Source organism: Labeo rohita, chromosome 18, assembly GCF_022985175.1.
Source record: "Labeo rohita strain BAU-BD-2019 chromosome 18, IGBB_LRoh.1.0, whole genome shotgun sequence".
In the NCBI taxonomy this organism is placed as follows: domain Eukaryota; kingdom Metazoa; phylum Chordata; class Actinopteri; order Cypriniformes; family Cyprinidae; genus Labeo; species Labeo rohita.
The window spans coordinates 29,536,698-29,552,544 of record NC_066886.1 but is presented as its reverse complement, the minus strand read 5'-3'; the positions used below and the strand labels follow the sequence as shown (position 1 = coordinate 29,552,544).

At 34.1% G+C, this 15,847-nt stretch overlaps 1 protein-coding gene across 1 annotated transcript; it reads right to left on the bottom strand.

Annotated features, from left to right (window-relative positions):
• Positions 1–985: 985 nt before the first annotated feature.
• srpra (SRP receptor subunit alpha) lies at positions 986–15,642 on the bottom strand. Its single transcript, XM_051134870.1, has 14 exons — positions 15,340–15,642; positions 12,907–12,990; positions 12,652–12,815; positions 11,786–11,946; positions 11,534–11,693; positions 9,266–9,416; positions 9,014–9,135; positions 8,773–8,891; positions 7,439–7,525; positions 7,128–7,300; positions 5,610–5,823; positions 5,366–5,529; positions 2,153–2,251; positions 986–2,070 (listed from the first exon to the last, which is right to left on the bottom strand). Exons 1-14 carry the CDS (start codon positions 15,460–15,462, stop codon positions 1,942–1,944), a joined length of 1,950 nt encoding a protein of 649 aa, XP_050990827.1. The 5' UTR covers positions 15,463–15,642; the 3' UTR covers positions 986–1,941.
• Positions 15,643–15,847: the final 205 nt, after the last annotated feature.

Genomic DNA, 15,847 nt, shown 5'->3' with positions numbered 1-15,847 from the left:
TTATGACTTGAATAGAAATCCAGGATATTTCCCTCACTGCGGAAGTAAGCCTATGGGTAAGACTTCCAGTTCTTTAGCCGCTTTTGTGCTTAAAAAAAAATATACAAATTTATATTTTTCGAAAAAATTGATGATAGATAAGACCCTTCTTTCTTGGCTGGGATCTTTTAGAGCCCTTTGAAGCTGCATTTAAACTACATTTCAAAATCGGGGCACCAATGTCTATTATATGGAGAAAAATGCTGAAACGTTTTCCTCAAAAACCATAATTTCTTTACGACTGAAGACAAAAAGACATGAACATCTTGAGTGACAAGGCGGTGAGTAAATTATTTGTAAATTGTTCTGGAAGTAGACTTCTCCTTTAAAGTTGGAAGAGAAAGTGAGATGGGAGTTTTTCCAACATACCCTAACTGTATTAAATCAGATTTCACACAGAGCTAGACAAGCTGAGCATTTGAGGTTAAAAAGTATAGAAATTGTAATTTTTTTTTTTTTGAAAATAACCAATCGTTTTGCTAGATAAGACCCTTCTTCCTCGGCTGGGATCATTTAGAGCCCTTTAAAGTGTCATTTAAACTACATTTTGGAAGTTCGAACTCACAGAAACCATAGGCATCCACTATATGGAGAGAAATCCTGAAATGTTTTCCTTAAAAAAAAAAAAAAAAAAAAAAAAAAAAAAAAAAAAATTTCTTTACGACTGAGGAAAGACATGAACATCTTGAATGACAAGGGGGTGAGTAAATTAAGTGTAAATTTTTATTCTAGAAGTGAACTTCTCCTTTGAGAAAGAGAGAGGGGAAAAAAACAGAATTGTTGTGAGAAAAGTCAAAACTCTTGAGTTTATATCATCTTTAAAAGTTCAGAACTGCAAGATAAAAACTTGCAATTACATTTTTTTACAGCATGGCAGAAAGGGCTTTCTTAGAATTAAGCTTTGGTGAATATTTACAAACTACTAGTACCAAACATGACAAGTCAATACAAGCTATTATAGCAGCTTTATTTAAGAAATATTACACATTCTCAAAGTACAACAAATCTTCTCTATGAAGCTCTCCAGTCTTGCCATTGTGCTAGCACAAATTAATATGAGGTGAAAGAGAATTAAGACCTGACTTTGTTCTAAAATGAAAGGATGAAAGGATCCGAAAGAAAACAAAATGGCAGTACAGTGACTGAATTAAAACAAATATGTAACATCGTAGGGCTTCAGATAGTTTGGTATACACAGCATTTTAGAACGTTCTGCTGAGGCGCCTTTAAACCTCCAGCACCAAATCTTACAATACCTTATAACACCTTTCATATCCAGAGACATGAAAAGCCTGAGTATAAAAGGAAGAATGAGAAAAGGCAGCGCTTGTACAGAATTGATTCGGGAACAACGGCTAATGAGCTGAGGCACTATGGTAGTGATTTCATGAGACAGTTTGGGTGGCGGGCCAACATCTGAATATACCTACATTAATCAAATAAAAAGTAGACAAAATACATTTAGAATATATTATATCTCTGTTATAACATTGGAATAACACCTCAGTCCATCATTTTTTGGTGGGCAGGAAATACAACACCACTTAATCGTAGAGAACAGATGCGGAAAAGTGCAAAAATACTTTCCTTATTCTCATTCTCTTTCTGAAAACCAAACCGCTGCTGTCTGTTGCATGTCAATCAAAAATGTCTGCTGAGGTGATGATATTCCTTCCACTCATTAAACTGAATTAAACACTTTTTTCTGAAACAAAACACAAGAAGGATCCTAATGTGAACTGAATTTCAGTTAAACCTGTTGGAAAGCAAAAAAACACCTAGTACTTCAACACATAGGCATGTCTGCATTCACGGGAAGCTGAGAGGGTCACAGGGTCTCATATCTAGCTGTAGCGAAACCGTGAAAGTGGCTGGAGCAGCAGAGGCAGGTCCTGTAGGTTCTTAGGCCTTCATGAGCGCGCTGACCACAGCCCTGGCGTTGAGGCTGCGCAGGTCGCTGTACGTCTGCCCGGTGCCCACAAACACGATGGGCTGACCTGTGATGTAGGTCATGGAGATAGCAGCACCCACCTACAGGAGACAATGTGGAGTTTTTACTAACAAACATCCGTTTTATAAGAACGTGCAATGAAAAAGGGTCCCGAACTCATACCTTGTCATCAATGGTGTCAAACTTGGTGAGAACGATGCCGTCGATAAGCCTGGGTTTGTCAGTCTTGGAATGATCAGCCAGCGCTTGATTAAATTTAACCTACAACAAAGCAGAAAACATTCACTACATAATGATCTGGAATATTTCTGAGAAGCTCAGGGCTGAAGGAGGAAACACAACGCATTAAGAGCTGGGAGTGAAAACTTTTGAAGATGTGTGGATTTTTCGTATTTTGCCTATGTATCATAGATTGTTCATTTAGTACTGCTCTTCAGAAGGTAGTTTCCCAGAAGACAAAATAATTTACCTTGATCTTCAAAATCAAAAAGTTTTCCCCCCCCGACTCTTAATGCATGGTTTTTCCTTTTGAAGCATCGGTGAGCGTTTGAACCTTCTGTAATAGTTGCACATGAGTCCCTCAGTTGTCCTCAGTGTGAAAAGATGGATCTCAAAATCATACAGTCATTGCCAGAAAGGGTTCAAATACACAAAAATGCTAAAAAAAAAAACCCAAAGAGTTTGTGGGACCTGAAGGATTTTTCTGAAGAACAGCAGGCAGTTTAACTTCAGGTCAAACAAGGGACTCATGAACAACTATCACTAAATAAAAAAAAACACAGCTGTGGGTCATTCATGTAACACAGTATTAAGAATCAAGTGTATGTAAACTTATGAACGGGGTCATTTTTATAAATTCAACTATTATTTTCTCTTGTAGACTTTATGCAAACGTCTTCTATGTGAAATATCTTATTCAGGTCAGTACTAAATAAAAATAACATGCATTTTGTATGATCCCTCTTATTTTGGTCAAATAATTAACATTTTGCTGTTTCTGTAAGATGTGCTGAACTTTCGACCTCAATTGTATGTTTGCTTACCAAGCCTGCATTTATAGTAATATTGTGAAATGTTACTACAATTTAAAATGTCAGTTTTCTGTTTTAAAAATGTTATTTCTGTGATGCAGGGTTCCCACACCTTGGTTAACTTCAAATTCAAGGACCATTCAAGGACCTTTCAAGGACTTTCCAGGTCCAATACCCTCAACTTCAAGGATTTATTCTGGGGACACATTTCAAGTGTTACATCGTGTTATCTTATAAGATACATTGTTACAGTTTTCATGTGTCAAACACAACTATGCACAAAAGCATTTTTTTTTGTTTGTTTTTGGCAATGTGACATAGATACGATATTCTATTTGTCGTATTTCTGTTTTGCATAAAACCAAAGAATATTTTGTACATCCTACCCTGTATTCTAAAATGATTTGATATTAACTTTTAATTACTGAAAAGAGCTTAGGCTCACGTAACGTTAAATTAACGTAACATGTAAATGCACGTAACTAATGTAAAATCAGGAAAGCTAGTATGCATAGGCCACTAAGTGTTGGCAAAATAACACATTAGTGGACCGGAGAGAATAATATGGAATTATTCCATAAAATTTCTTGCACAAAACACATTCAAGCACTTTCAAGGACCTGTATATATGTTTTTTTTCATTTTCAAAAACTTTCCAGGGCCCACCATTACTCCAGTGCAGGGTTACTATAAAAATTCAGCTAGTTGCCAAACTTGCCAGGACAACATTTCTCTAAACTAAAAATAGCAAACTACTAAAATCCTATCCAATATAGATTTAAAAAAAAAAAAAAAAAAAAAAAAAACACACACACAAAATTACTAAAACTTAAAAAATAACCTGAAAATAGAAAATAAATAGTAACAAAAACTGTAATTTACTTTACGTAACTTATCAAAAACTGTATCAGAATATTACTGTGTAATATTCTGATTTACTGCTTGAAAAACATGTATTATTATTATTATTACTATCAATATTTAAAAGAGTAAATTTTTTGTTTCAGGATTCTTTGATGAATAGAAAAGAACCAAAAATCAGCATTTATCTGAAATAAAAAGAAGTAAAATTTAAATGGATCTTTTTCACAAGACTATGATAATGTGTTTCAATGGTCATCATCATCATAAATCCTTAAATTTTTCATATTTAGATTTTTTTTTTTAAATTAATGTAAAATTTATAACACGATACTTATATGAAATACATCACCTTTTCATCAAGTTACAAAACAAATTTCTTTTTTTAAATGCTTATGCGAGGGTGTTTCTAATGCCACGTCTATGGGACAGTAAATTTGACATCGTTCTCTCTTCCGACTGCCGATATCAATCTCTCAATTTTTTTCCATTGTTTGCAAGTCAAAAAGAAAAAATCATGGAGATTTACTTTTGTTATTTGAGCAAATAGGAACGCAAAAAAAAAAATATTAGTGGTACTCTCCCATTCACTGCTCTTGGATTTAACCCAACTATGATGACTTCCGCTATGAGAAACCCGGAAATGTGAGAATGGTCCATAAAATATTACAATTTTATTTAGCAAGGATGCTTTAAATTGATCAAAAGTGACGATAAAGACATTTATAATGTTGCAGACAAATGCTGTTCTTCTGAACTACTCAGCTTTTTCAACATAATAATAAAAACTGTTTTTTGAACAGCAAATCAGAATATTAGAATGATTTCTGAAGGATCATGTGACTGGAGTAATGATGAAAACACAGCTTTGAAATTACAGGAATAAATTACATTTTAAAATTTATTCAAATAGAAAGCAGTTATTTTAAATAGTAAAATTATTTGTTTTGTATTATGTTACTGGTTTTGCAGTACTTTTGATCGAATAAATGCAGGCTTGGTGAGCAGAAGAGACTTCTTTAGAAAATTAAAAATCTTACTGTTCAAACACTTTTGACTGGTAGTGTATTTACTGTAACTTGATTTATTTAATGCATCCTTGCTTACTAAAAATATCAACATCTATTAAAAAAACTCTGAAAATTCATTCTGAACTTGAATGGCTTTCTTCCTTGAACGACACAAGTGTAAATTTCTTTGCCACACTTTTCAATTTAATAAAAGCAGAAGCAGACCGGGGTTGATAAATGGTACAAAAGCATCATTAAATTAACTGAAAAGCTGTCCACCAGCAGGCTGTTATTTGTCACAACCCTCTATTTTAGTGCATAAATGGCTTTCTGAAACATCAAGCACTCCCTAGTGCAAAATCACTTTGTACTGTCAAGAAACAGTTGCTCTCCAAAGACAGACACTTCATAAAACTGGAAGTATCACTATGACACGCTGCCTTCTACAGGCGATACAATGGCATTACACCTACCAGCTGATCCACAGCCTCATTGCCCACCAGTGCTTCCCCCACAAACAGGACGAGGTCCGGGGTGTTGACCGCGATCAGCTTAGCCAGAGCCGTCATCAGAGGAGCGTTATCCTGCATACGGCCGGCGGTATCGATCAACACCACATCAAAGCCCTGGTTACGAGCTGTAGCGATAGAAGGAAAGAGGTGTTAACAAATGAATTCTTGTAAAGTTTAATTTTCTCTATAATCACATGGTTTTTACCAAAGGCGATAGCCTCCATGGCGATCCCAGCAGCATCCTTGCCGTAGCCCTTCTCGAAGAGCTGTACGGCATGACGTCCACCGTGTTTCTCAGGGGGGTGCAGAGAGTTTAGACGACGCTGATGAGTCCTCAGCTGCTCCACGGCACCAGCACGGAACGTGTCACAGGCCGCGATGAGCACCGTGAAGCCGTTCTCGATCAACCAATAAGAGATCTGTACACACACACACAAAATACATGTTACATGACCTCTGTGATCTTTATTTTATATTCAGTGGTTGATTTGATGCTCAAGAAATATTTATGATCAATGTTGAAAACAGTTGTGCTGCTTAATATTTAAATATTTAAGATTTAATATTTTTATAAGAATGATAACTGACAGTAAATACATTTGTAATGTTACAAATGTCTGTTTCAAATGTATACTACCAGTGAAAAGCTTTTGAACAGTAAGAATTTTTTGTTTTTTAAAGAAGTCTCTTCTGCTCACCAAGCCTGCATTTATTTGATCCAAAGTACAGAAAAAAACAGTAACATTTCTAAATATTTTTACTATTTAAAATAACTGTTTTCCATTTTAATATATTTTAAAATGTAATTTATTCCTGTGATCAAAGCTACATTTTCAGCATCATTACTCCAGTCTTCAGTGTCACATGATCCTTCAGAATCATTCTAATATGCTGATTTGCTGCTTAAAAACATTTATTATTATTATTATTACGCTGAAAACAGCCGAGTAGAAATGTATCAAGTAAAAAGTTCAGAAAAACGGATTCATCTGAAACAGAAATCTTTAGTAAAATTATGAATGTTTTTATCATCACTTTTGATCAATTTAAAACATCCCTGCTAAATAAAAGTATTAATTTCAATAATTTCTTTCACCCCCAAAAATAAAAATAAAAATTGTACTGACTCCAAACTTTTAAATGGTATAGTGTATAATGTTACAAAAGCTTTTTATTTCAGATAAATGCTTTTTATTCAAAGAATCCTGAAAAAAAAAACTCTGTTAAACTGTTTTAAATATTGATAATAATAATAATAAGAAGAAGAAAAAATCTTGAACAGCAAATCAGCATATTAGAATGATTTCTGAAGGATCATGTGATACTGAAAACTGGAGTAATGATGCTAAAAATTCAGCTTTGATCACAGGAATAAATTACATTTTAAAATATATTCTTGTTATATTTTAAAATATAAAAGTTAGTTGGTAATATAAAAGTTTTAGTTGTAATAATATTTTTCAGCATTTTTGATCCAATAAATGCAGCCTTGAGAATAAGAGACTTCTTTCAAGAACATTAAAAAAATAAATTACTTAAAACTTTTGACCTGTAATGCATTTTGCATGCATGAAAACAGAAAACATAAAAACAGCATACACATTTCTTTAAAATATAAACACTTCTTAACAAAAGCCAATTTTCAATTCTTCCAGACCTTACATTTCTATAAGCCAAATTCAAGCTTTTTAAGGACCTTGTGAGTTTTTTTTTTTTTTTTTACCTTGGCAAGGTTGGTAGATTTGCCGACGCCGTTCACCCCACAGAAGGTGATGACGAAGGGTTTGCGCTGAGAACGAGCCTCCAGCACGTCCCTCAAGATGTCCACACGCCGCTTGGGCTGCAGGATCTGCACCAGAGAGTCCTGCAGAGCCTGCTTTACTGTAGAGGCCACAGCTGGAGACAGAAAAGGCAAGAAAAGATTTAGAAGAGCAAAATATTTCAGGAAGGCCAAAAATCAAGACAGAAGACAAACACGTGTGTGGGAAAGCTCTTGTTTGGACGGGCTGTTCAGCAGGTGTGCACTGTACTCACTGGTGAAAGTGCCCATGACTTTGCCTTCCAGTTTCTTGGCCACAGAGTCACAGAGCTGGGAGGCTATTTCGGCTGCTACATTCTTGGCTGGAAAAACAAAACAAAAAAAAATAATAAAATGACAGTTTGCAACTAGCAACTGGCTTGATCCATTTATAATGTAGGATGTCACACACAATATATAGACTAGTTTCTAGTTTTTGGTGATTCTAGAATCTTAAAGCATTATTTTGATCAGGCCAGAATCACTAAAGAATCATTAAGACTGATTTGTGAACTTTTCAATAAATTCATTAAAACTACTGACTGAAAAGAACAGAAAAGTTTCCACGAATAAACATCTGATTTATTTATCTGTAAAACAATTTAATATTATAAATGTGTAAAATATATTTTTTTTAACCTGTATTACTCTAATATTATATGTCATTTTTATCTATTTTTATTTAATCTCATTTTAATTTATTTTAATCGCTTTTTTTTTTATTAAATTGTTGGATGTATTTATTTAAATAAATGTTTATTTAATAAAATTTTACTTATTTGCTATGTATCATACTGTACTATTAGATGTATTATTTGTCATTTTATTTAAATAATTTATCCTCATTGACTTTTTTTTAATCAAAATAATGTAATTTGAATACATTTTATTTCACTTATCTTTTACCTTTAATACTGTACTGTTATAAATCTAAAGGTAGAAGATAAGTGAAATAAAACAGATTCAAATGATATACTTTTAAAATTAAACTTTTAAAGTTGAAAATTTTAAAATTCTAAAAATACTAAAAAATAAAATAAAAAATATTTAAATAAATTATTTTTATGCATTTGCATAATTTTTATTTATTTTACTCAATCTTTTTATTTTAATAAAAATATTATGGTTTTCTTTTACTGTATTGTTTATTTACATTATTCATTTATATCAATTTTTATTTTTTAAGAAATTATTAATTTACTCAAACTTTTGTAATCAAAACTTTATTACAAATTTTCTACATGTAGTACTGTAATTTTGGATGAATTAATTTTTAATTATATCATTTATTTATTTTAACTTCTTCTAATGATTTAATTAATTTTCCAGATTATTTATTTAAACATTTTTTTTAAATCCTAGCCCTTACCCTACTCCCCTGATCTAACTAATTAAATATGTTAGAACAAAGCATATATATGTACAGTAAAAATTTCCATGACTTTTCCAGGCATAGAAAACACCATTTTACAATTTTCCCAGTTTTTCAATGACAGGAAAAAATAAATTCTATTCTAAAAAACAAAACGTGTTTTGAATGAGGTGCCATAGGGAATGAGCAATGCCATACTGATGAGATGATCCTTCATCTTGTCCAAAACTGGCTCCATGTCCTCCTGAGTCAGATTTTTAGATCCCACCAGGCCTTTCAGCATCCCAAACATTCCCCCAAAACCACCCTTTTTAGCTCTGCAGAGAAAACACACAGAATGTATGTTTGTATGTGCAGCAGCAACAAATTCGGATGAAGAAATTTTACATTTTGAGCCCATGTTAAAAAAAGCAGAGTAATAGTGAGTTTAAAATCTTACCCTTTCTTGTTAGTGTTTGCCACCACAACTCTCTCCTCTTCTTGTACTTCTTCTTCCTCATCATCTGAGGACTCGTAATCAACACCTCGCAGGTCCCCTTTCATTGAATCCACCTGGATCATCTGGGAGAAACAGTGTGTTACTTAATTTCATCTGCAATATCTGAATTTCACTGAAAAGCAATGCAAATTACAACCATGATGGTGCAGTGAATTTTAGACTTTTTGTCAGGAGTAATAATGGACTGCTCACTGGTTCAACTGTGGCATCAGGGTCTTGGTTTTGTGCATCACTGAAGTTGTTGCCATTGGTTCCGCTGTAGTCCAGATCTCCAGTGCTCCTCCCGCTCATATCCCACACCCGGTTCGCCTTCCCTTTTGGCTTCTGGGGTTTAGGGGACTTACTGTGCAATGCAACAGAAATAAAAAGATTTCACTTTAAAAGGGTCATACGATGCGATTTCATGTTTCCTTTGTTTTTGGAGTGTTACAAGCTTTTCGTGCACATATAAGATCTGTAAAGAATGCAAAGATTAAAGTCTCAAACCCAAAGAGATATTCTTTATAAAAGTTAAGACTCAGCCACACCTTCCTAAAACGGCTCATTCAAACACGTCTCTGTTCAAACATGTCTACGTCATGGTGTGGGAAGATTTGCATGACACTGTCCAAATGTATACGCAAAGAAAGAAGGCCCACTATAGTATTGTTGCAGTCGCCGGCATGTTGTAGAGACGCTGTGTGTTTCTTTGTGAAAGTGAAACTACTTTGTTTGGCCTTCCAAATGAGGACACAACTAGAAATCAATGGTCAAGTCATATTTACAACACTGTGCCAGAACAGTACAATGCAAATATTTGAGTATGTGCTGCGCATTTGACAAAGGACTGTTTTTTTGAACCTGGGAGAGTAGCCTACAATGCCAGCTATGCACAAACTTTTTTATATTTTAAGAATTTGCTACTGGCTATTCAAACACCAGTTGAGCAGTTTTTCTCATTTCTACAATCACAAATGCAGACATGGTGTCATGTTTACGTGGCATGGCAACGCATAAAAAGACAGTATGACTCATTATAGTCCGTAATTATGTCCTCACTGGATGCTTCAGACATGTGGGCCAGAGAGGAGCAACAATAATGTACAATATGTGGAAAATAATGTTTTTTTTTAACCTCAAACCACGGAAACACATTGCATTACACCAAATTCACAAAATAATGTTCTTTTTAGCAACATCATATGGCCCATCTAAACCAATGTTATTTTAGTATCATTAACATACTATTATAATTTTTGTAAATATTTAGAATTGCTACATTTTCAGTTTAAAGGACTCACATATAATGATTCACATATAATGTATTCACCCCCTCGTCATCCAAGATGTTCATGTCTTTCTTTCTTCAGCCATAAAGAAATTATGTTTTTTGAGGAAAACATTTCAGCATTTTTCTCCATATACTGGACTGATATGGTGCCCCGATTTTGAACTTCCAAAATGCAGTTTAAATGTGGCTTCAAACAATCCCAAATGAGGTTGTAAACAATCCCAGCTGAGGAAGAAGGGCCTTATCTAGCGAAACAATCAGTTATTTTAATAAAAATAATACAATTTATATACTTTTTAATGCCAAATGCTCGTCTTGTCTTGCTCTGCCTGGACTGGTTTTTTTCCGGTTCGTGACAGTTAGGGTATGACGAAAAACTCCCATCTCATGTTCTCCATCAACTTCAAAATCGTCTTATTTCGCTGTTTTACCTTTTTTGTTAAGGGTGTTTGATCTTTTTTTGCATGTTCACTTTGCAAATACTGGGTCTGTACCTCTGCAGCAATGTAGGATGATTTTGAAATTATTCTTGAAGTTGAGGGAGAAAATACGATTGGGGTTTTTCGACATACCCTAACTGCCTTGAACCATAATACACAGAGAAAGGCAAGACGAGCGTTTGAGATTAAAAAGTATTTAAATTGTAGTTTTTAAATGAAAATAACCAATCATTTCGCTAGATAAGACCCTTCTTCCTTGGCTGGGATTGTTTACAACCGCATTTGGGATCGTTTGAAGCCGCATTTAAACTGTATTTTGGAAGTTCAAAACTGGCGCACCATATCAGTCCATTATATGGAGAAAAAGGCAAAAAAATTTTCCTCAAAAAACAGAATTTCTTTTACGACTGAAGAAAGAAAGACATGAACATCTTGGATGACAAGGGGGGTGAGTACATTATCTACGAATCTTTGTTTTGGAAGTGGACTTCTCCTTTAAGTTAAAGTTATAAAATGTATTTTGGTGTGTTTTTGACATTTTTATTACATTTTTTATGTCTATACTGCATTTAATATTTTTACTACTAAACAAGTAAGAAATATAACTAACTAGTTGCTAACTAACTGCTAACTAGTTAGAAACAAATATTCAATACACACACACATTCTATTTTTAGGTAATTATTTCAAGTAATTAATTTTTTATGGTTTAAAAAAAAAAAAATTCTCACAATTTATCATGTGTCCTACCTGGGCTTTTCTACTTTTCCACCACCCAACTGCTTGCTGATGAACCTGGCACGGTTCTGCAAAATAATCTCCTCTTGGGTCAAGCCCTCGTTTCCATTCTCCACAGCTTTTTTTGAGGCAGTCTGTGAAGCAGCTTTAGCCTGATCCCCTCCTGATTCAGCTGACAACGGGTGGAAGAGAAGAAATGAAAGAACGGTTACATTAACAAACCTACCTGTATAGCTTTTTTTAATCGTCTCTCACATTTCTCACCTTCCTTTTTGGCATTTTTACTTTTCTTGCCTCCTTGCTCCTTGTTTTTGTCTCCATCTTTTGTCTCAATCATAGACTTCACAGTTTTCTTGGATTTCTCGGAGTCCTTGAAAGTCCTCATGTAGACGGGGGCCTTGGTTTTGCTGCTGTCCTCCGCCTCCCTGCAAAACACACACATCATATAAATGATGATATCTAGAGCTCAAGTGCTGAAAATAATATTACAATGTGGACACATATGGGTTTCTACTGATCCAATTCTTCAGTGACTGTCACACAGTCCTCATGTAGCAACAACTGGGTCAAAAATAAAACTTGTACATTTTTAATTATTAAAATAGTTTTTAGATAAATAGTTCCTTTTGCAAACTGAAAATGTTGCATAATACAGTGCAATTTTTTACATGAACAATTTTTTTTTAAACTGTAATTTATTTCTGTGATAAAAGCTGAATTTTCAGCATCATTACTTCAGTCTTCAGTGTCACATGATCCTTCAGAGATCATTCTAATTCGCAGCAGGTTAACAGCATTTATTTGAAATAGAAATATTTTGTAATATTATAAATGTCTTTACTGTCACTTTTGATTAAATTTAATGCATTCTTGCTAAAGAAAAATATGACTTTCTACTTCTTCTTAAAAAAAAAAAAAAAAAGAGAAAAAAACTATTTGATAATGATTAAAAAAAAAAAAAAAAAAAAAAAGACTTCATGAAACGTCAAACTTACTGACCCCAAACTTTTTAGTGTTAATGTGGCTGTTTATATGAACATGTCTAGAATTTCAAATGTGGCATACATTAAACATCTTTGCTTTTCGAAAGACATTTGCATTTATTGACCCAGAAAAAAGGTCTAGCTCACCGCAGAAGTCTGTGGAAGTCATCTCCAAACTCGAAATTATTGAGCAGAAACTTTAGAGCGCCTCTCTGCTCCAGCTCATTCTTGTATCGATCTCTGAAATGAAGCTGGACATCATCTATAAACTTGTCCACATACGTCAGCGTCAGGATCTTTTGAAAACCCACCTGAGACAGCAGAAGCACACGATCAGACATACGGACACTGACTGACATGATGAATCACATGATTTGCCTTGAAAGGAAAAGAAACACTCACCACAAACACAAGCTCAAACTCATTGTCCAGCTTGTATTTAAGGCTGAGGGCATTGTGGTTGAAGGAGTTATTCCCACTCCTCTCCTGCAAACAGAAAAGAACACAAAAAAGCAAACATTCAACTTTAAATGTGTCTTAACATATTCTTTGAATATAGAGTTCAACCTGAAATCTTTCATCATATTTACTGTTGGATGTGGTTGAGGAGGTGGAACAAAATAAAATTATAATTTTGAAGGACGTGATACAGACACTTGATGCGTTTTCAACCGAGAATTCTGATTTTCTCCAATTTCTGAGTGCAATTGCAACTTGTTTCTCATAATTCTCCACCAGAGAATAAAAAATATATAATTTTTGAGACTTTTCTTCTCAAAGTTCATACTTCTCTTCTCAGAATTGTGAGTTTTTATCTCCCAATTCCGAGTTTGTCACAACTCTGACTTTTTTCCACTCTGAAACGTGAGATATAAACTCAGAATTGTGAGGAACAGTGCAAATTGTAAAATAAATAACCTATTTTTTTTTCCTGTGCCAGTCAAAAGTTTTTGGACAGTAAGATTTTTTTTACGTTTTTAAAGAAGTCTCTTCTGTTCACCAAGCCTGTAAATTGTACATTTCAAGGATGAAATTTTAGCATCATTACACCTGTCACATTATCCTTCAGAAATCATTCTAATATTCTGATTTACCGCTAAAAAACATTTATAATAATAATAAAAAAAATAATAATAATAATAATTATTATTATTATTAATATTATGTTGAAAACAGCTGAATAGGATTTTTTCAGCTTTCGTTAATGAATGGAAAGTTCAGAAAAAACAGCATTTATCTGAAATATAAATCTCTCACATCAATTTACTGCTTTTGCTGTTTTTTTTTTTGTTTTGTTTTTTAATAAATGCAGGCTTGGTGAGCAGAAGAGACTTCTTTAAAAACATTAAAAATTTTACAGTTTAAATACTTTAGTGTATATGACAAAATATTTTATAAAAGTAATTATATTCATCATAAGAGTAATTATTTTTGCTGTATACTTATAATACAACCAATAAACTTTGATTTGACAGTCTAAGCTCTCTCTTTTTTACTGCAAGAAAAAATACAAGCAAAAAATCAATATACATTAAATTCTGAAATTAACTAAGAACTTGTTTTACACCACAGAATCTTACAATTTATTTTAGAGTCCTTTAAAGAATTCAGATATACAGTACTGTGCAAAAGTCTTAGGCCACTAGTATTTTCATCAGCTAAAAATGGTTCAAAGTCAGTTGAAGTCAGTCTTTTGCTGTAGTGTGTTAGTAGGAAATACCAGTTTACATTTCTAAACATTCATTTTGCCATTCATTGTAATAATCCAGTGAGATTTTCTGTATGGAGCACAGGCTGTTGTCAAACTTCTTGTGCAAACAGAGATCTGATCTCTCCATCATTCAATCCAGTCTGTCTTAAAAAAACAGAAAAAACGGAGACAGACTAAATCCAGAAGAACTGTGGCAACATCTCCAAGATGCTTTAAGAGATCTACACCTACAAAGCTACAGTACTGTTAACATTTTTAGGCAGTTAGGCACATAAAATGAGGATGCTGTCAAAAACAATGTCATAAATAGATTTTCTTTATCAATGAACTTCTATTAACTAAAATAAATAAGCATTTGATGTGACCATCCTTAGCGTTTAAAGCAGCTTTTGCCCTATGTGCACTTTTTCAGGTAGCTTTGCAGATAGGTTACTTGAAACATCTTGGAGATGTTGCCACAGTTCTTCTGGATTTAGTCTGTCTCAGTTTTTCTGTTTCGTCATGTCATTCCAGAGACAGACTGGATGATGGTGAGAACAGATCTCTGTGTGGAGCACTGGCTGTTTTTGAGACAAAAATCTCACTAGATTATTACAATTAATGGCAAACAGAATGTTTGGAAATGTTAACCGGTAATTTTTACTGACACACTACAGCAAAAGATAGAAATAACTTACTTTAAACCATTTTTTAGCTGGTGAAAATACTAGTGGCCTAAGACTTTTGCACAGTACTGTATATCAACACCCTGAAAAAAAAAAATTATATAATTTGTTTTTACAAGGAATAATAATAAGAATATATTTATTATGAATATGAAAATCGTCTACTTTGAGGTCTCCCTCCTCTCTGTTTGTCTGGGCTGGCTCATGCAGTATTACGCAACACAAATGACTGTCCAACACGAAACTCTGACTCAAATTGACCTGTATTCACCTGTCAATATTCGCGCTGTTTTACACCATCCTACACAGTAACTATAGTAACCTACATTACCCCCTCACAGCTCAACCCATGTGTTTGCTTTGGCCAGACAGCTCATATCTGCCCTGGTGCCATAGATACACTGGACACCACAGTAATAGGATGGTTTGAACCCACGGCAGGCCGTGCGGGGACTTTACCTGCAGAATGACGGAGCGGATGAGAGCGTTGACGGGCCCGGTGAAGGATTCAGTCACTCCGGCCCCTTGAAAACACCACAACACGATCCCCCCTTTACTGAAGATGGCGAAGAAGTCCAGCATCTTTGCCAATCACGAACGAACCCAATACTACGAGGAACAAAACAAACACCGTTCGACAAAAAAACAAAACGTGTAAAAAATAAATAAGTGCCCAAAAGTTGTTCTGCGCTTGAGCTAACGTGCGCAGCGCTGCCTGCCGTCAGTATGAACACTCAGCTCACGATCAGACACGTCAGTGGCTCAGTGAGGAAGTGACGCAACTTCCCGTGGAGCGATTTGTAAAAAAAAATGATTTATTTAAAAGTGAGCAGACGTTTTTGGTTGATGGCAAAAATATTTACGACCCAGGATGTAGTAACAAAAATATAAGAAATATGTTTCAGTCAAACAAAAGAGTTACATCGAGGGGAATTTTTTGGGGGAATTCTTTAATAGATAAGATTAA

What these genes read in the sequence shown, in the direction of transcription:
- srpra (XM_051134870.1), bottom strand. Translation starts at nt 15,462, where the DNA reads ATGCTGGACTTCTTCGCCATCTTCAGTAAAGGGGGGATCGTGTTGTGG. An exon ending in GACTTCCACAGACTTCTGCG is followed by an intron (nt 11,947 to 12,651) that starts GTGAGCTAGACC and finishes TGTGTTTTGCAG; the next exon opens with GGAGGCGGAGGACAGCAGCA. An exon ending in TTGACACCATTGATGACAAG is followed by an intron (nt 2,071 to 2,152) that starts GTATGAGTTCGG and finishes TGTCTCCTGTAG; the next exon opens with GTGGGTGCTGCTATCTCCAT.